The sequence below is a fragment of the Glycine soja genome, chromosome 3 (assembly GCF_004193775.1).
Source record: "Glycine soja cultivar W05 chromosome 3, ASM419377v2, whole genome shotgun sequence".
NCBI classification, from domain to species: Eukaryota; Viridiplantae; Streptophyta; class Magnoliopsida; order Fabales; family Fabaceae; genus Glycine; species Glycine soja.
Genome location: NC_041004.1, coordinates 47,428,506 through 47,451,421, shown reverse-complemented (window position 1 = coordinate 47,451,421; position 22,916 = coordinate 47,428,506). Strand labels below are relative to the sequence as shown.

General features: G+C 33.1%; 3 protein-coding genes across 6 annotated transcripts; 1 reads left to right on the top strand and 2 right to left on the bottom strand.

Moving 5' to 3' along the window:
- Window positions 1–345: 345 nt before the first annotated feature.
- LOC114407846 (probably inactive receptor-like protein kinase At2g46850) lies at window positions 346–3,363 on the bottom strand. The gene is made up of 3 exons (XM_028371114.1): window positions 2,333–3,363; window positions 1,853–1,936; window positions 346–1,624 (listed from the first exon to the last, which is right to left on the bottom strand). Exons 1-3 carry the CDS (start codon window positions 3,285–3,287, stop codon window positions 561–563), a joined length of 2,103 nt encoding a protein of 700 aa, XP_028226915.1. The 5' UTR covers window positions 3,288–3,363; the 3' UTR covers window positions 346–560.
- A 3,004-nt stretch (window positions 3,364–6,367) lies between these two features.
- Window positions 6,368–14,969, bottom strand: LOC114407845 (protein LHY-like). Of its 4 annotated transcripts, none has more exons than XM_028371112.1 (8): window positions 14,756–14,969; window positions 14,460–14,637; window positions 14,055–14,279; window positions 13,852–13,963; window positions 13,563–13,624; window positions 8,629–8,853; window positions 7,126–8,538; window positions 6,368–7,043 (listed from the first exon to the last, which is right to left on the bottom strand). In XM_028371112.1, the coding sequence occupies exons 3-8, from the start codon at window positions 14,091–14,093 to the stop codon at window positions 6,648–6,650; spliced, it is 2,247 nt and encodes a 748-aa protein (XP_028226913.1). In that variant the 5' UTR covers window positions 14,094–14,279; window positions 14,460–14,637; window positions 14,756–14,969; the 3' UTR covers window positions 6,368–6,647. The 4 variants fall into 4 exon arrangements, with proteins under 4 accessions (XP_028226913.1, XP_028226911.1, XP_028226912.1 ...); XM_028371110.1 differs by having other exon boundaries at window positions 14,055–14,246; XM_028371111.1 differs by having other exon boundaries at window positions 14,460–14,485.
- Window positions 14,970–18,742: 3,773 nt separating this feature from the next.
- Window positions 18,743–21,561, top strand: LOC114407843 (protein DMR6-LIKE OXYGENASE 1-like). Its single transcript, XM_028371108.1, has 3 exons — window positions 18,743–19,046; window positions 20,382–20,629; window positions 20,713–21,561. Exons 1-3 carry the CDS (start codon window positions 18,825–18,827, stop codon window positions 21,290–21,292), a joined length of 1,050 nt encoding a protein of 349 aa, XP_028226909.1. The 5' UTR covers window positions 18,743–18,824; the 3' UTR covers window positions 21,293–21,561.
- The last annotated feature ends 1,355 nt before the right edge of the window (window positions 21,562–22,916 follow it).

Here is a 22,916-nt window from a genome sequence, read left to right as displayed (position 1 = left end):
CCAATATTAATTTATAACATTCCAAACCACCCATGTATGAAATTGGAGCTATATTTGCATGTTACGCTTTGGGTTTCTTATAGGAAAAATCAATTTTGTAAGAAATGAGACATAGAATTACTTAAACCCAGGTAACATTAGGTTGTCAGAGCCGCTCTGCTGCTTTTCTTTTTAAGTAACATTTTAAACTAAAATTATTTAAATAAACAATTTAATCATCCAATGAATCAGAGCTGCAGTGCCCATCTTGTATATACAATAAATTAAACATTCACAATGCAGTTATTTGTCGCGAAAATTTTCATCTATATATATACCAATAAAACTGAAAATGATTCCCACACATTAACAATAGCAGTTGATTAAATTTATTAAGTAGCAGCTACCAAATACACTTGCTTTGTACTACCTTAGTGAAGTATGTCAGAACCAGAATATTGGATTCATTGCCCAATGTACAGTGGCAGGGGAGTTATAGTACACACATGCAAATACAATTGTGGTTGTTTATCTTCTTTTGAAAGGACTGACAACAAACTAAACTGACTGGGACATAAAATTCAAGGGACATTCATAGAATCAGGAGACATTGATATCATCTGAAGAAGGCTTGAATTTGAGAATGTCTCCTCCAGTGCAGGTCCTTTCATAATTCCTCCATCAAGACTTTCTTTAGTCATGTGTACTAACTCCCTCACAACATCAATCATTCCTAGCCTTCCATCTACACCAAATAACAGGCACCTTGTAGCAAGATCTGCAATTATTTGCATTTGCTCTTGCCGATAATGTGGCTGTTCATCATAGCAAAGAAATGGGTCCATAATTTCCTCAAATTTTCCAGCCCTTATATGCTGTAAGGCCAACGTTGGTGAATCCAACTGATTTGAGCCTGAGATAATCTCAAGAAGCAACACACCCATGTCATAAACATCATTTTTGCAGATGCCAAATCCTTCACAGTTCTTTTGTAAGTTAGAACCATAGTAAAAATTGGAGTTGATCAGGCCAAATCCTGCAATCTTGACAGAATAATCATCATCTAGGAAGATGCAGGCAGATTTAAGGTTATGGTGAAGTATGGGAGGATTTTTCTCGTAGTGTAAGAATGCTAGAACACTAGCTGTTTGTGCAGCAATAGTCAATCTACTATACCAATCTAAACGAAGTTGTTGTCCTTTGCTTTGATGTAAATGTTCCTCCAGAGTACCATTGGAAGTATACTCATAAACTACTAGAGTGTTGCCAGATTCAATACAGCATCCAAGAATTCGGGCCATGTTTCTATGCACAACAGAAGATAGAACCTCGATTTGTGACAGGACTTGGATTAAGTCATTCTTCTCACACTTTAACTTGTGGACAGCTATGTGAGATCCATCCCCTAAAACTCCAGCGAAAATTGTCCCATTATTGTCATGCATTAGTTTCTGACCCTCTTCAAAACCCTTAGTGGCTTCTTCTAGCTCATGGAGGCTGAATAACCGAGTTTTACAAGCTTTGGGGATTGTAATGTTTTGATAGTAAGCCTGCTCTGTGTCAAACATCCCTGGTTTTGTTGGCCTTTTAAGAAGATAAAATAGTGCAACCAGGGAGGCAACAATGAGAACTGGGCCAATGATTCCTGCATTTTGAGTTAAGGATGCCATTAGATTGACACAATAAATGTTAAGTATAACTGAACATGACTACCATATTATATAGATGAAGGAAAATGGTGAAGAATTGAAAATAAATCTGGTAGTCATGAATCCTTTAGGTTGATGACGTTGTAATTTGTGATTTGGCACCCTCAAAAGAGTTCAGGAAAATTAATAAAATTACTTGAATTTTACAATGCTCTACTACTTACCGGCAATCATAACAAATTTCCTTTGATCATGTCTTTTGATATAGCAGTCACTTCCATATGCTTCCTTTCCATCCTTTATGCAGGCTGCCAGGAACACAACAACCAGAAGAAAATGGTCAAACGTGAATGGAGAACGTTAATAAGTCATAAAGTTTTATAAGCCCAGAGCCCAGAAATCCATTTATATGCTCATTAATATTATCTTAATAGACATGTGAGAAACTATAAGAGCTATACTATTATTTCTAGTTCTACAACCTGCTGCTGGCGTTTTCTATGAGCAAAAAAGGCCAATGTAGATATTAAAGTACAAAAATGAGAAGCAGAAAGTCGAAATTTTTAAAGAATTATATCAGAGAGTATTACTCACATGCATCACATTTCCTTTTAAAAAATAGAAACAACACAACTGTAAATATATGATGTTAACAAAAGAAATACTCTTATTTAATCTTGATTATTATGATGAAAAGTACTGACCCTGCAAACATCCAGTTCCATTAGCAAAACCATCACCAACATATCCATTCTGGCAGACACATCTGACGCCTCCTTCAACCGCCGTAGCATTGGCCATGTTAGCATTCGTAGCACAAACATGAGTAGAGGAGGAGTTCCTGGGAAGTGCCCATTCCAACTTGACACCACGTTTTCCCCAAGTTGAGCCTCGCAGAACAGCCCAACTAGAAACCCCTCTGCATCCAAACTGAGAAAACACCGAAAAGCCATCTCCAGCATGCCATATGGTATGGTCAGAGAGTGGATAGCAGCAGGCAAGGGAGCCTCCACCCTTTCCATCACAGCCAGGCATGTCAATGGTTTCACAATCTGCTTTGCACAGAGAAGAATCCTCACAGTCATAGAGCCCAATAACATTGTCAACCGACACTCCAAACATGTCCTTATTATTCCCTGCAAAGTTTCTGCCAAAAGAGTTCAAGTCATTGTACAGTCTACAGGATGATGAGCCTGGAAAGTCAACCAGCACACCATCTGGGAAGAATTCCAACACTGTGTAGCTCACTGACCCAATTCTGAGTAAAAGGGCAGAGGAATTTGAGCACGAGAGATGGAAGGCACTGGAAATTGACTCACATGAAGTGTTGACATAGAATGGAAAGGGAACATGGAGGTCCCCGCATGTTTCATTGCAAGAGTAACAAGAAAATGGGAAGCACAGAAGAAGCACAAGAAAAGTGAGGAGGACAATAGGTGACATTGTAGTGTACAATATATGTTGGTTTTGTGAGGAAGAAGAGGGAGGGAAGACAGTGTAGTAGTAATAAATAGCCCAAAAGGGAATGGAAAGTAGTGATGAGAAGGTACAAGAGCTCAAGAGTAACGTGGCGAAATCAGGGAGGTGATAGTGGGTAGTGTGAAGAAGGCATAGAAATTGGAGAAGGAGGAGACGATTGGTCTGAGGAATGGGGTACATTTCGTATATGGGGGCGTGTGCTGAGCGAGCGTGGCCAAGTTTGTGAGCATTTCAAGCTTGTTGAATTCCACAATGCTTAATTACGTAGCATGAGAATCCAGATTTCAACCGATACTTCATTTTAAATACACTACCCACTATTTATACATAGATATATATTTTAGCATAGTCCATAGCAACTTCCTTGTGCGTACTACATATATATAATAAAATAGTTTAAGGATTAGGGAATGTGAGATCTGTGAAGAATGAACAATGGATAAGTAGCTTAGAAAAAGAGAAAGAGAAAGCTAATTAATTTGCTTGTATACCTAAAAGTGAAGTGACAAAATTTGCTTGTATACTTAAAATTTTAAAAGCAGTCTCCCTCTTGCTCTCCCTACACCCAACCCATCCATGGCTGACTCTTGGTTTTTCGTCTCTTTACGCCACACCATCAAGTCCTCCTCGTTCATCCCTCCATTTGCGATGTCTGAGTATGTTGATTGAAAACGGGAATTCACAAACTGTTCCATACCATTTTATTGGCCAAGTTAGTACTACGTAACTCCAACAAAAGAACACAAAAAGTGTTGTCAACCAGTTCAGCCATTGTACTTAACTGCATTCTAATTTGGCTACACACAATAAATATTAGCACATCTAATTGCAACCATGTAATTATGTTCGTACCTCTAATTCTCATCATATAATTATTTCTTTTGTTTTTTCCTCCCCTGTGACTAGCACAATTCTTGTATGTAGAGCCAAAAGAGTAGTGATTAAGGTTTACCTTTATGAGTTAGGTGAGAAGCAAGTGGTTTCTTTCTTTCGGATGTGTAAGTTGAAAATGCTCCATTCTATGACAATATATTTACCTCAACAAAGTTATAAATAAAGAATAACTATTATTTAATCACAAATTATTATATATATATATATAATATTTATTTTTATAAAGTTTAAATATTCTTTTGTTCTCAATAAAATAAGATATTTTTTATTTTAATCCTTTTAAAAAATTAATCCTTTGAAGATTTGAAATTGTATATTTTAATCTTCCTGTCAAGAAGTGTTAACTAATACTAACAATTCTTTTTAAACAAAATTAATATTAATAATAATGTTGATGGTCAATTAACTTAAACAATCATATGTTATTTTTTATTTATAAATTATGTTTTAAATCTCTCATCAACTTCAACTAAAATTAAAAAATATTGACGTCAATATCAATATCACATTATTATTTAACGTTATTAGTAGACGGAATTAAAATAAACATAAAAAAAACTTTAAAAGATTAAAAGAAAAAACTCTCTATTTGATAGGGAGCAAAATGTTATTTAAGTGTTTTATTAATGATAATTTTATAAGTTATATTAAAAATATTAGACTCATTAATAAAAAATAGAAAAAGATACGAAAGTTTGTATGGAGACGTTGGACCACAAAGACTCACCGATCATGAGGCAAGGTTGAATTTCAGCTCACAACTAATTGAATCCAATGGATAACCTAGGATTCCAATTCGCTTAGAATGATTTCAAGTTCATTCTTCTTTCGTTAGATTAATATTAATTTTATTGTTTCATGCAAGGAATGGATTATTAATATTAACGAACTATGAAACCTAGATACGGGACACTATACGGGTATAATACGACATGGATACAATAATACCACATTTAAAAAAAAATTAAGAATATGATACATCTTCGATACATTACTAAAGAATTATTAAAAAAATATGTGTATACAAGTATGCAGATTTATGAGGGAAGTAGAGTTTTCCCCCTATTTTAGCATTTTTTTAATTTTAAAATTTCAATCTAAAAATATTAAAATTAAAAAATTCAGAAGATGACTGAAGTCGTATTGGAGTCATGTCCCAGTAAGTATTGTATCTGTTATCTTTTATATAAAAAATTTGTACTTCTTGAATACGTATCAAGACAGTATCAGTATCCCAATACGTTGGTCATTTGGGAGTATCGGACTTCACAGTTAAGAAACATAACCAGGCGTCGCAGTGAAGGTGGCGTAGTTGTGGGGTGTTGAAGAGGGAGGATAAGAGAAGAAAAAAGAAAAATTCTTAGCCTGTCAATTTTATTTTTTTTTAATAAAAGAAAGTTTTGTAGATGAACACACCCACACCTCTCTCGAACACAACGATAATCAAATGGCACCAAACTTCATATAGCATCCTTCACAAACTAAACTAGGAGTTTCACTTGGCTTACTTTTTTAACATTCAATTTCTTTAATTTAGAAGATTCTAGGTACTACCTTTCTATAATGGACGGCGATGTAAAAACCTTTTTCTGAGTTTCTATCAGGTCTTTAAAGAGGACTAATATGGAAATTGGAGTTTCAAATCTCGCAAGGGATCCATCCTGCTATGGTCATGGAATATTAGAAAATTCAAAAAGCAATGAACTTGTGGCATTAGCAGCCGTGCGTTTGCTGCCTTAAGTATATAAAGTTCATGGAATTTCCTCACTCCGTCCTTCGAACAGGTTATATTTGTTTGCGGCTTTGTGCAGATCCTCAGAGCTTTCGCATGAAAGGTTGTTTATACAAGTCTTGCATCCTTAACTGCGGATACTGAGTGGCGTTATCCAGTTCCTTTCAGCTAGTTTAAACTGCTGGCTTTATTTCTACAAGTTTGTAATCTATACAATGCTATAATGAAAATAGTCATAATTTCACTATTGCGATACCCCAAATCATTTACAATGTCTAACTGGTTACAAAAAAACACTAAATTTCTGCTACTATTGCAAGATTTATCCCTCATATTTGACATTAAAAGTAGTTCAGTTGATACCAAGAAAAAGGGAAAACAATATAATTAATCATAAAGTAAAAATAAGTCCAAAATTTGAGAATCATACGTGTAGTGCAAAGTAACTTTCAAGAAAGCAGTTGCAAAAAAGAAAGAAAGCTTCCTTCTTCAAAACCAATATGTATGTTGATCACCACAGCCAACATACAAGCACATTCTGTCCGAGAAGTTTCTGTTCAACCTGGGCAGATTTTGTTATAGAGGAAATAGTTCACAGATGCCACACAACTAAAATTAAAACGTGGGAAGTGACTGAATGAAGCATCATAAATTACTTAAATGATCAAATGCTCAAACGGTACTTAATGTTTCTTGTCTAAGTCTATTTTAGAGGAGTTTTTAACTGCAGTAACATCAGGCCAAGAAAGTAAAAAGTGTGTATGTAGTAATTTAATATGGTACACAGACCTACACGACAAGTTTCGTGAGCTGCAGAATTAGAAAATAAGCAATACAGACAATGAACAAGGAAACTTAGAAATATATGCAAAACTAGAGATTTTCTTTGTGTGGTTGCATGGGAATATCAGGCATCAAGTTGAAGCCTCCCCATTCAAGCGTAATCTCTTGGGACCTTTTTCTTCACCTTGGATGCAGGCTGTTCCGATCCTGTTTTCATTGGCCTCTACCGAACATCTTTTGTAAGGTTTAAACCCTGTTCGACGAGTCTTTAGCTTTCCTGGTCCAAGACCTATGGTTAGCAGTCCCTCCTCCTCATTGTTATCTTTGACAAATAGCAGATTTTTCTGCACCCCATCACAAATAGAACTGCATTTCTTGCTTTCAAGGTCTTCATCTTTGTAGTCTGTGTTTAGCTCGTTATCCTTGATGCTATCTATCTGATTATCTTTATTTATCAAATGATGAGTAGGTGAAAAGCTTTGTGGCAACACCTCTCTGGAGAATAGAGCCTGAAAGGCAAGCCGCCCCTGAAAATAACAGTGGCATGAGGAAAGAAGCAATACATCCGTACATTACATTAACATTTCATCATAAGATATGCAATCATACCTCTTCAGAGACCTCCTTCCAAGAATCAGTAAGGTTGCTAATGCTTCTACTTCGACGATTACTAAGCTCGGTATCTAAAACGTTCGCATCAGGTGTTTTGGGCTCTTCCTTTTCTTTCTCATCCTTCTCTAGTAACTCAGTCTCTTCACTGCTAGAGGTTGTGTTGGAACCACATGAGGAACGGTCTACAGGTTTTCTGCCCTTCATTTTGTTGGAATCGGGGTTCTCAGAAATTGCTTGGTTCATCTCATGATTAGTAGCCTTTGGTGAAGTATCTAAATTGGCATCTCCCCTATCCTCAGATTTGGATGAAGAAACAGCTGGTGACTTAGGAGCTGAATGTTGAGCTTCCGAGTGTTCTGGATCCGGTATCTGATCTTGCAGAGGAGGATTTTGTGGTTTAATCTCTCCTCGTTCTGTTTTTTGTGGTGATTCATCAATAATCATTGATGGAACTGTAGTTGCTGATGCAGGAGGACAGGCAAAAGCTGTATGGAGTGGACCACATAAAGGAAGCAGTCCATGGGCAGCCCACCATGCAGTTGCAGCAGCTACTGTAGCAGCTGCAATAGCTGTCACACTTGGAGGCGAGCCAATTTGTCTTGATGGAAAATCTGGAGTGCACACGGGAGAATCTGCAGAAGTTTCTGCATTTGCATATGGCCAAAATGTAGCAGCAAAACTCGCTGCAGCATGGGCTGCAGGGTTTTGCAGCAAGGTAGAGACAATAAGACTTGAAAATGTGGAGGACATGTGAAGAAATGAATGATAATCATCCTGTGCGAAAGGAGGACTAGGAGGAAATGATTGATGAATAGAGGACCGTGCGGCGTTGTTTTGACATTCACTTATGTGTGATGTAGCAGAATTGGTGACAAGGTTAGGTTGCCTATTAACCCCTCCCTTCGGCTGAAATATGGAGTCTTGAAACACCATATCTGGGGATAGATTTTGAGTACTAGTTCCAAGGTTCCCATCAACAACGTGCACAGGGACATGTCTTGGGTAATTCTGATTGCCTGGCACCCCATCTATTGTTAATGCACAATTACGACCATCTGTTTTCTCAGTTTGAACCAATTCTGAAGCACCAGAATTCTCCAACTTAGAGACTTCACAAGTGTCATTAGTCTTTTGTGTGTGCTTGCCATCATCTATCTCCAACTTCTGATTTTCAAGCTCATCAGTAACAAAAGATTCGTTGGTTTCATCTCGAGTTATTACCTCTTTTACCGAAGGTATAAACTCCCTTAGGGCACATGAATTTCTCAGTGGCACTGATATTGATGTTGAATTCTTGTTGGCGGAAGATACAGATGAACAGGGTGCCTCTTGGATAATGGTAAATACGTTTAAGCAGCTTCCGTCCTTATTTTCTTTTACAGTCGTTGGCCTTAGGTCGACATTATGCTTCTAAAGGAACAGGCGGAATGATTTCAATGAAAGGGAAAAAAGCAGAAAATTTGAATGACGAGTAAAATATATATAAAAAAAAAATATAACCTCTGGAAGTGGTTCTTTCTCCAAGTCCAGTGCTTGTTTACCATGTGAAGATGCAATTGAAATGAGAGACTTTCCATGCTTTGCTTCGCTATGTAATGTTGGGGCACCAACATTGGTCTTCCGGGGATAAGGATTGCTTGGTTTTCTTTTTGGCCGTGGAGGGGGGATGTCTATATCAAGAGCTTGTCCTATTGGAACACCTTTTACAAAGGCCTCTTTCTCCAACTGAAAGTAAGGATTGTAGTATTCTCAGCAGGTGGAAGTTTCACAAAAACTATTTAAAAAACATTAATCGGAGCATTTGAGCATCATTATTTTTTTTTTTTTTGTGGAATTGTCAAAATACTAATTAGAGAATTGTAATACCTCCATCAGTGCCAGTAACATTTCAGTGCATTCAATAATAAAGTATAATGAACTATCTACATGGTTTTTAATAAAGTACAATCTTCAAAGAAAACACACTGGCTTTAAGTGATGGTTTGATTCTTCCTGTGGAAAGATCGTGCTAGACTGCTAGCTACATCTCTGGGAATTGGATTTTTTTTCAAAACATTATAGGATTTTTCTTAAGCATTTCACAAAAAGTTACCTCTGATTTGACCTTTCTTCCTTCACACTTTACATCACTATTTTATTCCTATGTTCCATTCTTCCTTTCCCCTTAACCTTCCTAGTTCACATTTTCCAAAGTTTTATCTAATTTGTTACTCTGTTGATTCTTTGTATAAGAAACAAATGAGAGCAATTTTTTATCCTAAATATAAAAATAAATTTATTTTTGAATTTATTAATTAATAACTTCTTTTTATACCCTTAAATTATTATAAAATCTATCTATGATGCATTTACTCATTTCTCATAGAAATGAATATATTCATTGAGCTATTAATAACAGAGAAATGGGCCTGCTTGAAAAAAATAACTTAACTAAGATCATTTTCAATAATTTCTTATTATATAAGAACTTATGTTATGAGTGCTTAAATTTAATGGGTTTTTTTGATAAAAAAATTCAATGGGTTATTTCTGTTTGGATATACATGTCAATAAGCGCTTACACAATTATAAAATGTTTGAATGCATATCTACATAATAAGCACTTAAAGGATATTGTCTCTTTTTAAAAATTAATAAATAAATCAATTTCAAAATATATTACAAAATTATAAGCCAACTAAATAATTAATATAATCACATTATATGTGTGTATGTATCACAAAAATATTAAAAATAAATATCACCAATCACAATTTTCCTACTTTTAATTTTTAAAATAAATATTTAAGTATCATAAATTTGAAAAAAATAATTAAAATATAAATTAAGGTGCTAAAATTAAAAGAATTATATATATATATATATCATAAAATCATTATATAAATTTTAAAAAAATCACCACTCTCATGTATAAATATGTATATTAGAATAGTATACCATTATAAAAAACTTCACCAGTACACAACATTGTAGAAGGAAACATAAGAAAATTACTAACGATGTATAAAATGAATTACTAGCAACATATAAAAATATAAATTTATTTAATTAAATTATATTTAGAGAAAAGAAGGAAACACTCACAAAAAAAATTATTAGCAACAAACAATTATAATTTGGTTTGTGTAAGAATTAATATTCATATTAATTTTAGTTAAGAAACGAATAAAATAAAATATTTAATTTGAAGGAAGAAAAAAATATTAAAAAATACGTGTACCTAAGCTATATTTGAGAGCTTATAAAAATATGCAAAACATCTTATAGACAGATATTTTTATAAGCTCTCCCAAATACTTTCGTAAGTACATATAACATAAGAGAATACAAATAAATTGTTGACAAGCTCTTCCAAACGGCACCTAAATCATACTCATTTGTTGAAAAAATTATTTATTGACTTACGTGTAGTACCATTAAATATAACTACAATTAAACCATTTGGTTCTATGAGTAATTGTGAATAATATTTAAATTTATGATATTGATTTAAAAAAAAAATTAATGTACCATGATAGCTCGTTGCTATGCAGAGCTACGTGGGGAAGATCATTCTATGAAGTGTTATCCTTACATATATAATATCCTTACATATATAATTATGATATTATTAATTAAAATTAACTAATTTTAGTGATAATCGATGAATTAGATAGTTATTTATATGTATAAGACTGAGGTGGTATATGATTTTTAAAAAAATATTTAACCGTCATCTTTAATTTTTTTACTTCATAACTATGTTGTTATTACTCCAGATTGATGGTAAGTGCATGTAAACTGTGACTAATTATTTATCAATTTTTTTAAAGCTTTTATATGTGTAATACAAATTATTGGGTGTGGTTAACCATTATCTTTAGAATATTATTGGTTCAGGAACTAAAAGAAAAAATCATAGGAGAACTAAAAATAATAATAAATAATACAATTTTGCACATTTCAATAAAAATCTTTCTTTTTTTAATTAAACTAATAAAAATCTTCTTTAAAAAAAGTATTAATTAGCATTTGCCTAAATTTTACGCATCACAATTTTTCTTTTCATTATTTTGATGTGATTCTATTTTATGAGATATGACACAAATAGTAGTCCAGTTGAAAAAAAAGAGAGGAGAGAATTGACTTCACCAAACAGTCATTGTGACCACTTGGCCAAACTAGTTCCCCTTATTTTTTAACACTTTTATCTTCTTTAAAATCAATTTGTTTTCATATGTCTTCATTGCATTTGTGTACTCCACCAAAGCATTGAACCCCTTGTCTCTTCAATATAGACAATAAAAGGGTTCAGCACGAAAACTGAATCCCAAATAGTTATTTACTTGAACTTTATACAGAAACCATAGATGCAACAGAAGAGGTAAATCACTTGAATGCCTAAGTCTGATGTTATATCCTTCACATTCTCTTCACCTAAGCTAAAAAGTTTCAGCTCATTTTATCATTAGTAAGGGCATGTACTATAATTCTAGCATTAGTCAAGGTAATAGTAAAGGCCGTAAAAAATGAATAAGAGCCTCACTCTTATCAGTGGTTCAAGTCTTGTTAACTATTTCCTCATTACATATAAGCTTTATTGTATTATTATACTCTGGCTATACTCTATGATAATAGAGAATGTTAAGATGAATATATGGCCACATAAAAAAGGACAGGATACAAAATAATTATACACGAGAATATATTGGTATAGCACCAATTAAGAAAAAGATAAAAAAAAAAAAAAACAGTTAATGTGGTTTGGATACACAGAAAGCCACTGAAAGCTCCAGGGAAGACTGAGGAGAGAAAATGGCATTGTTTATAGTCGTGTAAAAAGGAGAAGAGAGAGACTAAAGAAGAACTTAGGGAGACTAAAGGAGAATGTTACGAGAGATCTCATGGTAAACAATAATAAATTGCATTTTGTTCATATTGATACTGTTGCAGCTGGCGAACAGCCTGTAAACTCTTTTATTATCAGCATTCAATTATTATAGAAAGCCCAAATCTCCAAACAGTTTACTAGTATTTAGTCTATGACCGGACATAACTGAATCGCCTGCACACCCAAAAAGGTGTGAACTCTAAATCAATACTCAAACCATTTTACTTAAGCCTCCTACGGGATCGGGGTGGTTATTAGTTTCTAATTTTCTGTTTTAAACGAAAACATGTTTAGTGAAAATGAGATTGAGTTGATTTTTTGCTATTTTTCAAAACAGTTTTTATCCCATTTTAATAACAACAAAAATAGATATGTGTATTTTTATTGTTGGTCTCTCTCAAGCTATTCTCTCTCACTTTGCCGGTAACGGTCTCCGATCGTCGGTCGTGGTCGCCGGTAACGGTCGCGATCGCCGTTCGCCGGTAATGGTCGCAGTTGTGGTCGCCGATCACTGGTCGCCAATAATGGCCGCGATATTGTCGTTCACCGGTAATGGTCACGGTCGCCATTCGTCAGTCGTGGTCGCTTATCTCTGATTGCCCGATGCAGTCTCTGATCGCGGGTCACTAGTCATCGGTCCATTAGATTGACCTTTTTTAAAATTACAAAATTTTGATGTTGAAGATAAATGAAAGAAATTTGGCAATCATTTTGAAATTGATTATGAAGTTACTTTTCTATTTTGCAATAGTTTTTAAAATCAGTTCAAATTAAAATTTTATAACGAAAACTGGGTTTGATTTTCAAATATTTCAAAATTAAAAACGAAAAATCACCCCAAACGGGACATAAGAAACCTAAATTCTTGAAAACCATAGAAGGTTCCTAATCAATTCTACATGAAACTCTAGTAGTCATGCCCTAATGGAAAATCATGCCACGAAACTTCTTTTCTATAGATACAATTCCATTCTAAAGATCTGGGTACTTGGAAGCATTTCTTAGATATTGACATGGCATGGGACAAGAGTATATTTCTTTCTCAAGGAAAGTATATCCTTGATTTGCCAGTCCAGAAAGTAACAGGTACTGCAGGAGCCAACCACGTGAAACCTAAATGATTTCTAATGGGAAGCTTTCAGCATATGATGGTGATGAATGAAAGAAGCTGGTTGGTAAACATTATCTGACACTACTCTTTCTCTATACATGTGATCAGACAGTTCATGTCTCCTCCAAGGGACACTCATTAGGATATTCAAAGGAAACTCCTAGGTAAGGCATAAGCCATAATATATAGTGATATATATACACATCAGGCGAGGAATAGGTAAGTGTTTTGTATTTGTTTTTGTTTTTTATTTTAGAAACCAAACCCCGATATAGTTTGAAATCCACCAGTTCAGATACAGAACTATTTTCTGCCATTGAATGGAAATTTTATGAATCAAACAAAATACCAAATTGATTAATAAATCAGCAGCAAATCAAGATGAAGCATAAATTTGAATTATAGGACCAAAACTTTCAATGTATAATCCAAGGTGAGAAGGTACGGATTTACCTTTGTAAAGAATTTCTGAGCATGACTCCTGATTTGTACAGCAGTCTTTGTTCCTATATGCTCTGCACAACAAAAGTAAAACCCCCCAAAAAGGGTCAGGGGGCGTGAGAAAAAACAGTAGTCCTATTCCTATATACAGATTTAATCCAATAGAGAGAGCAGTTTCTATCATTTCCTATTAAGATATTCGAGTATGCTAGATATCATGATTATTGGGCAATCTAAAATGCATTTATGCATCTGAAGATATGAAGTATATATAAAGTATTAATGGTGAGCAAAATATTGCCTTCTATGCGCTGCCATGCTCGCCCGTATAGCTTCAAGGCTTCTAGAAATCTGTTATGTTCCTCCTCTGTCCATCGTTCTCTTTGCTTTGTGATAGTATATGGTTTTCTTGTCTGCAATTGCCAAGTAACCACTCAGAAGATAATAATAATTCCCTTTGGGGTATCGAAGTTTGCCATTAATCCACTACAATAAAGTACTTACTTTAATAACCACTTCTTCTCCAGAGGAGTCGGCGTCCATTAGAGGACGTGTGCTGCTAGCGCTGCTTCAGATCTTCCCTGACGAGGAGTGGGTAAAAGGAATATCTCCTTTCGTTTTTTGTGACATGGAACACACCAAATAGTAAAGCCGTTTTGGTGAAAGCAAGCTGAAGCTGATGATACGGTGATGCTACTGCAAAAGAAATAGAAAGGTAGAGATCCGTCTCTGTTTGGTAACAAAAAATATAACTCTAAGCATTCCAATCACAAGCCACACGCAGGATGATACTAATAGAGATTAGAAAGAAAAAAAAAGATTTAGCAAATTTTAAGAATCCACCGCAACAGAGAGACAGAGACGCTTCTCCGAAAGAATAAAAGAAAACTCTTTAATCAGAATCCTCACCAAAACGAACTCCACGGCGCCAAAACCTTTCAAACGCGGAAACAACTACAATTAGTGTATATATCACAACAACACTTCAAAATTACTATCTCTGCCACTATACTCCAATTTCCGTTCTCCTATTGGGTTGCCGAGAATACTTAATCACACAGAGCAAGCAGAGGTTAACTCAAAGTACCTGATATATACAAATCCGGAAAGTTATTCAGTCGTTTGGCAGTTTCCGGCGATTAAATTTTCTCGGTAACCAAAAAGAGGGGAAACTGAATAATTTTGAAAAAGGAAGCGAAAAGTACCTTGAAAAAAAGCCATGGAGAAGAAGAAGAAGAAGAGAGTTGAAGGTGCGATCATGCATGTGAAGCGAGGGAATTCACCTAACACTCGCAGGAGGAGTCATTTGCGGCAATGAGGGATCGGAGGAAGAAACAGTAGAAGTAGCAACGAAAGAAGAATGAGGGGAGCGACTTCAACTACAACAAAGGAAGCAGAAGCAATATCAGCCACTAGAATTTGCTGGCATTTTTATTTATTTATTTTGGTGAAAAGGAAGGCGACGTTTTAATTTGAGGCTGCTAAGTGTGGAAGTGTAAAACTGCAAGGGATTGGGACAAGTGGCATCAATTCAGTGGCTGGTGGAGCTAACGCAAGCAAATCCTTGCACTCTTTAATATTGTTTTTTGGGGCCTTTTCCCCCTTAAAGTGAAATCTCATCCACAAACTCCAACGCCAGCTGTCACATGTGGGCCCCTCAAGTTGCCTCGCCAACGTGGCACCTCGCTTTTCAGAGACTGCTACGTGGCGCTCTCTTTATGGTTCGTTACTTGTTGTGCGTTCCATGACTCCCTGTGACATCCCTTCGATTCTTCCTGGTGGTTTTTTTCTCTTCAGAATTTTATATTATCAAGATACAAGTACTTTTTTTTAGATACTATACCTTTACGGTATCATGAAGCATGTTAATTGATTAATATACAAGGTTTTCATTGAACGCTTATAAAAACCAAGGGTTTTCTCTACTAAATATTAAATATATAGTTTTTAAGTGATTATTAAAAAATAAGTATTTTTAATAATATCACACTTTTTTATTAAATAAAAGTATTTTAATGAAGTTAAATTATAATAATTAAGTTACACGTGATAACTACACTTCCTAATAGTATATTTTATTGTTTCTGGGTTGACAAGTATATTGCTATTTTAGTTGGCCACAACTTTAAGGCTTAAAGCACAAATATGGAAACCTTTTTGCAAGAAATGAACATAGTGGATGTAATAATTTGTTTTTAATATTTTCTTTCTGGAACAAAACTGGTTTTGTATTTTTGTGGTACAGGAGTTGCCATGTGGCATCTAAAGGAAGGAGGTGAGCAGAGTGTGTTAGGTCTTGTCCTGTTGCCCATTTCTGGATGATAATAATCTAAGCAATTTAGGGGTGGGCATGGGTCATTTTGGATCGAATTTGTGGTCAAAAGTAATTTTGATTAATTTTAATTGATTTGGATTAATGAAAATTTTCCTAACTTAAGTCTCTAATATGATTTTAACTAACTCCATTATAAGCGGCTTGAATTGGATTTAAAATAAAAATAAAAAATGATTTTTCTTTAAAGTAATTTTTTTAAAATATAATTAGAAAAGTGATTTTAATATTATGCAATTAAATACATTTAACTTAAAAACTATTTTTTAACTACTAGCTAGTCCAATACAAAACATGTTATATTTCAAGTTAAAAATTAAACTATATTTTATATTATAACTATAGTAATAATTAATCAATATCCTTGGAATAAAATAATATAATTAAATTGGATTGGGCTAAAAAGCCTAAACTCTAAAGGTTAGAATAAATATAAAAAAAATAATAAATAATCGGGTGGATCAAATTTGATTGGATTTTCAAAAATAAAATCCAAGAACCGATCCAAACTCATCTAATTTTCAATTTTTTAACCTAATCCAGATCAAACTCGTATTTATTGCATTATTATCTTATAATAATAATAATAAGATGGGAAAAATTATACTTAAATAATAATAAAATATTTACATGGATTTTAAAGATATTGATAAAAAAAATTATTTAGATACATCTTTTTTTGGTAGCGAGATACATTTTATTTAATATGTTTTTTGTTATAAAAATAATATTGAATAATTTTATATTTTTGATAATATATTAATTTTTAATAATTATTTAATTAATATCCATAAAATTATTATTAAAATTTATTTAAAAATATATATACATATAAATTACTGTGAGTAAATGTTTTGGTTAGGAGAATGGCATTATGTTGATTTCTTTTATTTTTTGTTAGAAGGAGGGCCTGAGGCCCAAACAAACAAACATTAAGAAGAATAAGCAGAAGAGAAGAGAAAGTGCCACAGAATAGGCTTCTCCTAAACACACTTCACTTTTCACTTTTACACCCTCTTTCCCTTACTTTCTAACTGTTAATTGTTTGTGCTTGGGTAGAATCTGCTTTTATCATTTATCAATACAAATGTAAGCGTATATTGTGGTGAAATTTCCGTCGTGGGATTGCCAGCAAATGAATGAAACGGTCGGGCCCAAGGTTCTGCTTAGATGGGGCAGTTTCAATTATTTCGATACAAAAATATTTGGAAAAAAAAAAACTAATTACTTATATTGTTTTGCTGAATTCATTTTAAGGATAGAATAGTAATTTATCATTTAAGTTTTTTTAAAAAAAAAATGAAAACTCATTTTTCTCTATTCTGTCATTTATTTCTCCCATTAATTCTTTCTCCTCTCTCCCCTTTGGTTTTTTACCTTTTTACGTCATTCTCACTACTTCTGCACAAAATTTTCAGTCACCTTCTATGCAAGTTCAATCTTCTTTATGTTTTAACACCACAAGTTCTTCCTTTTCAAATACAAGTTTGATCCATTAAATCATTCTTGAGTAATCAGATTCATTTTCTCAATCCAGATCATAAAATGCTCTCGCCGTTAAACAAATTAAAATTCAGAATATGAAATAGAATTTCTCTGTTTTGCAACACATAAGATTAGATCCATGGTAGTTCAATAATTGAAAAAGAAAAAGAAAAGTAGGAAAAATCATTGAATCCCTGTCTGTACGCCACCCAACACCCATCATTTAGGGATACTTTTTTTTATTGATTACAATATCTTAAAATAGAAATAGAAATATATATTTTTATTAATAATAGTTTAATTAATGAATTAAAAAATATATTTTAAAAAATAAAATAGAAATATATATTAATAATAGTTTATTTTTTAATTTTTATTCTTAATAATTTTACTATCTATTACATTTAATAAATATAATTTTTAATATTATTGGACGGTCATTGCCAAGAATGGAACTAATATGAGGTTTCACGTCTGACATAGGCACCTCTGTCGTCATCATTACGAAGAATGAAACTAATTCCCACAGTAGGGAATTGTATTAGCTGTATTTGCCAACCAATGAACGGTTGTTTTTTTTCCCTAAAGTTTTGTGTTTGGACAATGGAATTTAAAATTACGAGAAATTTTAAATTTTAAAAATTTTAAATACTTTAATTGAAATTGTTTTATTTTTAAAATTTTATGTTTGGATAAAAAAATTAAAAAATATGAAGGTGAGAAAATAAATACAAAGAGAACAGAAAATATGACTTATGTGCCTCCAAAAAGAATATGACATGAAAAGTCAAGTGGGAGGACACATACTAGTGTACACCACTACACTCAACTTAAGCATTCAGTCAACAATATAAGGAAAATGTGAGGGTGAAAAAATGAATACAAAGAGAACACAAAATATGACTGATGTGTCTCTAAAGAGAATAATAGTGATTCGGCATGAAAAGTCGCAGGACACACATTAGTGTACACCACCACACCCAACTTAAGCATTCAGTTAACGATATAAGGCATGACCCAGGTCCTCCGTGCCAACGAGCACCTCCGCTGCGTGATGGGTAGTGATGGGTGCTCCCCTAATTGGGGGGTGCAGTTATACGTGTCCCTCTACGCTCACACCTAATTCATGCTTCACGAGCTCAAGTAATATTTTTTGAAGAAGAGAATCATTCACATTTTGGAAGATCCCACATTTTTAGTTTTAAAATTCTATTTTAAAATTTTAAAAATTTAAATTTCATAAAGAAATATCCAAATAATAAGTTTTATAGTACATACATTAAAATTCTCTGATAAATTAAAATTCTCTATCCCAAACTATATATAAAAACATATCAAAAGAGAGAGAGAGTTTGAATACCTGTTATTAGCAATATAGAAATTTTAAATTTTTTCAAGTTACTCCATTCCTATAAATGAAGGCTACATGTATACTTAGCTAGCTACATAGGGAACAAATGGCCGAAAAGTTAGTGCTGGTATCAGACATGGCTTCCACTATGAAGCAGGTTCCCTCTAATTTCATCAGGCCACTCGGTGACCGTCCAAATCTTCAAGGCGTCGTCCAATCCTCAGATGTTTGCATTCCTCTCATCGATCTCCAAGACCTTCATGGCCCCAATCGCTCCCACATCATCCAACAGATTGACCAAGCTTGCCAAAATTATGGATTTTTTCAGGTATGTAAACTTCATCAATTATTATATTCACACATTTAACCTTAGGCTTAAATAAAATTTTCAATCTCTTGTTATATTATTTATCCCACTCTGATCGTTTAAGTTTTAAATTTTTTATTTTTGTCTCTTAAAATAATATCAATTTTGATTACTATCATATATGTCATGACATATTTCACAATTTGTCTGGTGTGATAAACTAACAAAAGATTTTTTTTTTATACATGAGAAAGCAACCAAAAAAAAAACACAAAACACAAAACACAAAACTATCTAAACTTAACTATACCCATAGCATCACTCAAACAAACAAGACTAAGAGGATGAGGGCAGGATGACCAAATTAAAGGAGCAAATTAAATGCTGATTGGTTGAAGCTCCATTTTTAGCAAGCCAATCAGCAACTTTATTGCCTTCCTTATAGGTGTGCTTAAAGACCACCTCCCAATCAAAGTGATTGAACTGACGAATTTTGTTAATGACAGACTGATAAGGATGAAACCTTAGTTTATCATTAAAAACAAGATCCAAAGCCATCAATGCATCAGACGATAATTTTCTTGAGACCTCTACTCTAAGCAATTTGAAGACCATGGAAGATTGCCAAGACCTCAGCATGAAGATTAGAAGTAAATCCCCAATGGTCTGAAAAACCAATAATCCACTTACCAATAGAATCACGTAGCACTCCACCGAAGCCCAACGCACCATGATTACCTAAAGAGCTCCCATCCACATTTAATTTGATAAAATCGTGATTAAAACATAGAATTTAAGTACTAATTAATTAAGACAAAAAATATAAATAAAGAACTAAAATTTATTTTAGCTTATGAACTATTTTGACCTTATTTTTATCTCACTCTTTAATTTCTATTATATTATTTATTACATCTATTACTTTATCTCTCCTTCTTCCACTTAAATATCCGAAAAATTGGTACGTTTAAGAATTTTCCAAGTTAGTTAGACTTTTTATTCATTCGTGCCTTGATCTGCACGATTGATTATACTGTGAAGAATAAAAAGTAAAATAATCTATTAACATGATTGAAAAAAATATATTTTTAGGTTGTTTATGAAAAAAAAAAAAAAGAGTAAAATTCTCTCTTAGCATGATTGGAAAAATAGAGAACAAAACAAAGCATAAAGAAAAAACTTACTTTTCCTTAAATACACTCTTTTATGTTTTAAGATAGATATGATACGTGGCTTGTCCTAGCTCACACATGCATGCATCTTCACAGATGCAACTAGCTAGTGCCATTCAATTGACACACAGAGAAAGAATTGGTGATTAACCTTACGTTTGTGTAAAATTTGAAATGAATGAAGGTGACAAATCATGGAGTTCCAGAGGGTGTGATTGAAAAGATAATGAAGGTGACAAGGGAGTTTTTCGGTTTACCAGAGAGTGAGAAATTGAAGAGTTACTCCACTGATCCATTCAAGGCAAGCAGGCTGTCCACTAGTTTCAACGTGAATAGTGAGAAGGTTTCCAACTGGAGGGACTTCTTGAGACTTCACTGTCACCCTATAGAGGATTACATAAAGGAATGGCCCTCCAACCCTCCATCTTTAAGGTAAGAGAAGGTAATAGGCATATATAAAATTAAAGGGTAGGCCATATATAATTAATTTTGGTATGTATATATATGGTGAGCAGAGAAGATGTTGCAGAATACTGCAGGAAGATGAGAGGAGTATCATTGAAATTGGTGGAGGCAATTTCTGAAAGCTTAGGTTTGGAGACGGATTACATCAACAGGGTAGTTGGTGGGAAGAAGGGGCAGGAACAACAGCACTTGGCAATGAACTACTATCCAGCGTGTCCAGAGCCAGAGCTGACATATGGGTTGCCAGGGCATACTGATCCGACGGTGATAACCATACTCCTCCAAGATGAGGTACCGGGATTACAGGTTCTCAAAGATGGCAAGTGGGTGGCTGTGAATCCCATCCCCAACACCTTCGTAGTGAACGTGGGTGATCAAATTCAGGTGATAAGCAATGACAAGTATAAGAGTGTACTGCATCGAGCAGTGGTGAATTGCAACAAGGACAGGATTTCCATTCCAACATTCTATTTTCCCTCAAATGACGCAATCATAGGACCCGCTCCACAACTCATACATCATCATCACCATCCGCCTCAGTACAACAACTTTACGTACAATGAATACTACCAGAATTTTTGGAACAGGGGACTTTCCAAAGAAACTTGCCTCGATATCTTCAAGGCCTAAGTTTGATCATTCCAATGTATGTGTGGTGTGTTTCTTTATTTATGATAGAAAAATGAGAAATAAACAAACTCATTGCAAAATAAAGTGTGTAATTTCTTATGGGACATAATTTTGTACCACTAGGCTGGGCCAGTTGTTTGATGATTAAGGCACTCTCAATCTTAATCATTTATGCTAAGGCACTCGAGATTGTGAGATTGTGCTTTTTTTTCTATCGACAATATTAATTGTTAGTTTGTTTGAATGAATAATTTGTTTGAATTAGATAAGATTCGATGATTTTTTTTTCTTGAATATTTAATGTAATCTCATTTTTAAGATTCAAACTTAAGACTTTAAAGTTGGTGGAATTTCACACCAATTTTGACCTATGTGTTCAATGATAGGCTATAATATTTTTAAAATAACTATTATATATAAAAGTAAATAAATTTAGCATGGATAATAATCTCTCACTAATATATATTTATATGATTTAAATATGACTGTTTTCTCTCACTATATTTTAAATTTAACATTTTTTGTCTCTCTAAATAAAATTTAATTTTTTAAATCTCTCAAATTTACGAGTTGCTTTTTTTACTTCCCTTTGGCTTATTTTTTTTATCTTTAAAAATATCATTTATGATAGTTTTTAATTATATGAGAGACTAAAAAATATTTTAAAATTTGAAAGGAGTAAAAAAATGCTAAGTTAAACAATAGACTTCTATATATGAGGATTTAAGTATTGATATTTGTCCATCCATCGGTCGATTTATGATTTATGTATCTATCTACCTGCAACGACGCATCCTTATGAAAAGGAAATAACAAAATGATATTGATATTTATCAATAATCTTTTGTACAACGGAAGTATATCAGCCATCTCAAACAAAATGATTGGTTGTGATTACCCTACCAATTGTCCAATTATCAAAATAGCTAGTTTGATACTCGTCCCATGCAAGGGTATACATGATTTAGTTTTTAAATTAATATAGTGATAAAAAAATATTTGGAAAAAAAATATAAAATAGTGTGTAAAATTTTGTATTAAGCAATAAAATCTAAGAATAAAAAAAATTGTTATGAATAAATATCTTATATATTAGGATAAATTCTCAAAAAAATTTCTATATAGAATATTAATTATATATTTTTTAGACATGTTCTCATGATTTTTCAGCAAAATTTTTAATCTCTCTAAAACGTACTCTAGAAAAAGCTTTGTGGGTATGAAGAACTTTGTTAAAATTGAACTGTGCAGGAAAATATAGTAACTAATAACACGTTAATTGATTATTTAAAAAAAAATCTTTCATAAACAATAAGATTTCCCAATACATTTCAAGCTTTGATTAATATCCTTTGAAAATAATAAGGGAACATTATAAATAATTATATCCTCCGATTTAAAATTAATCTTTGATTTATCTCCTTAAATAATTTATAATAACAATGGTTTAAATTTTATAATTGTTAATTTGAATAATTATAATTAATGATTTTATCTAATTTACTAAATCATTGCTCCATTTTTAAATTTTAAATTATTTTATTTATATATTTTAAATATTTATCTTAGTTTAAATTAATCTTACGTTCCATTATACAAATATATATACAATTCTTTTTTGACC

What these genes read in the sequence shown, in the direction of transcription:
- LOC114407846 (XM_028371114.1), bottom strand. Translation starts at nt 3,287, where the DNA reads ATGTACCCCATTCCTCAGACCAATCGTCTCCTCCTTCTCCAATTTCTA. An exon ending in TGGAACTGGATGTTTGCAGG is followed by an intron (nt 1,937 to 2,332) that starts GTCAGTACTTTT and finishes TGTTCCTGGCAG; the next exon opens with CCTGCATAAAGGATGGAAAG. An exon ending in GAAATTTGTTATGATTGCCG is followed by an intron (nt 1,625 to 1,852) that starts GTAAGTAGTAGA and finishes CTCAAAATGCAG; the next exon opens with GAATCATTGGCCCAGTTCTC.
- LOC114407845 (XM_028371112.1), bottom strand. Translation starts at nt 14,093, where the DNA reads ATGGACGCCGACTCCTCTGGAGAAGAAGTGGTTATTAAA. An exon ending in AGCATGGCAGCGCATAGAAG is followed by an intron (nt 13,625 to 13,851) that starts GCAATATTTTGC and finishes TTTGTTGTGCAG; the next exon opens with AGCATATAGGAACAAAGACT. An exon ending in CTCAGAAATTCTTTACAAAG is followed by an intron (nt 8,854 to 13,562) that starts GTAAATCCGTAC and finishes CCTTACTTTCAG; the next exon opens with TTGGAGAAAGAGGCCTTTGT.
- LOC114407843 (XM_028371108.1), top strand. Translation starts at nt 18,825, where the DNA reads ATGGCCGAAAAGTTAGTGCTGGTATCAGACATGGCTTCCACTATGAAG. An exon ending in AAAATTATGGATTTTTTCAG is followed by an intron (nt 19,047 to 20,381) that starts GTATGTAAACTT and finishes AAATGAATGAAG; the next exon opens with GTGACAAATCATGGAGTTCC. An exon ending in TCCAACCCTCCATCTTTAAG is followed by an intron (nt 20,630 to 20,712) that starts GTAAGAGAAGGT and finishes TATGGTGAGCAG; the next exon opens with AGAAGATGTTGCAGAATACT.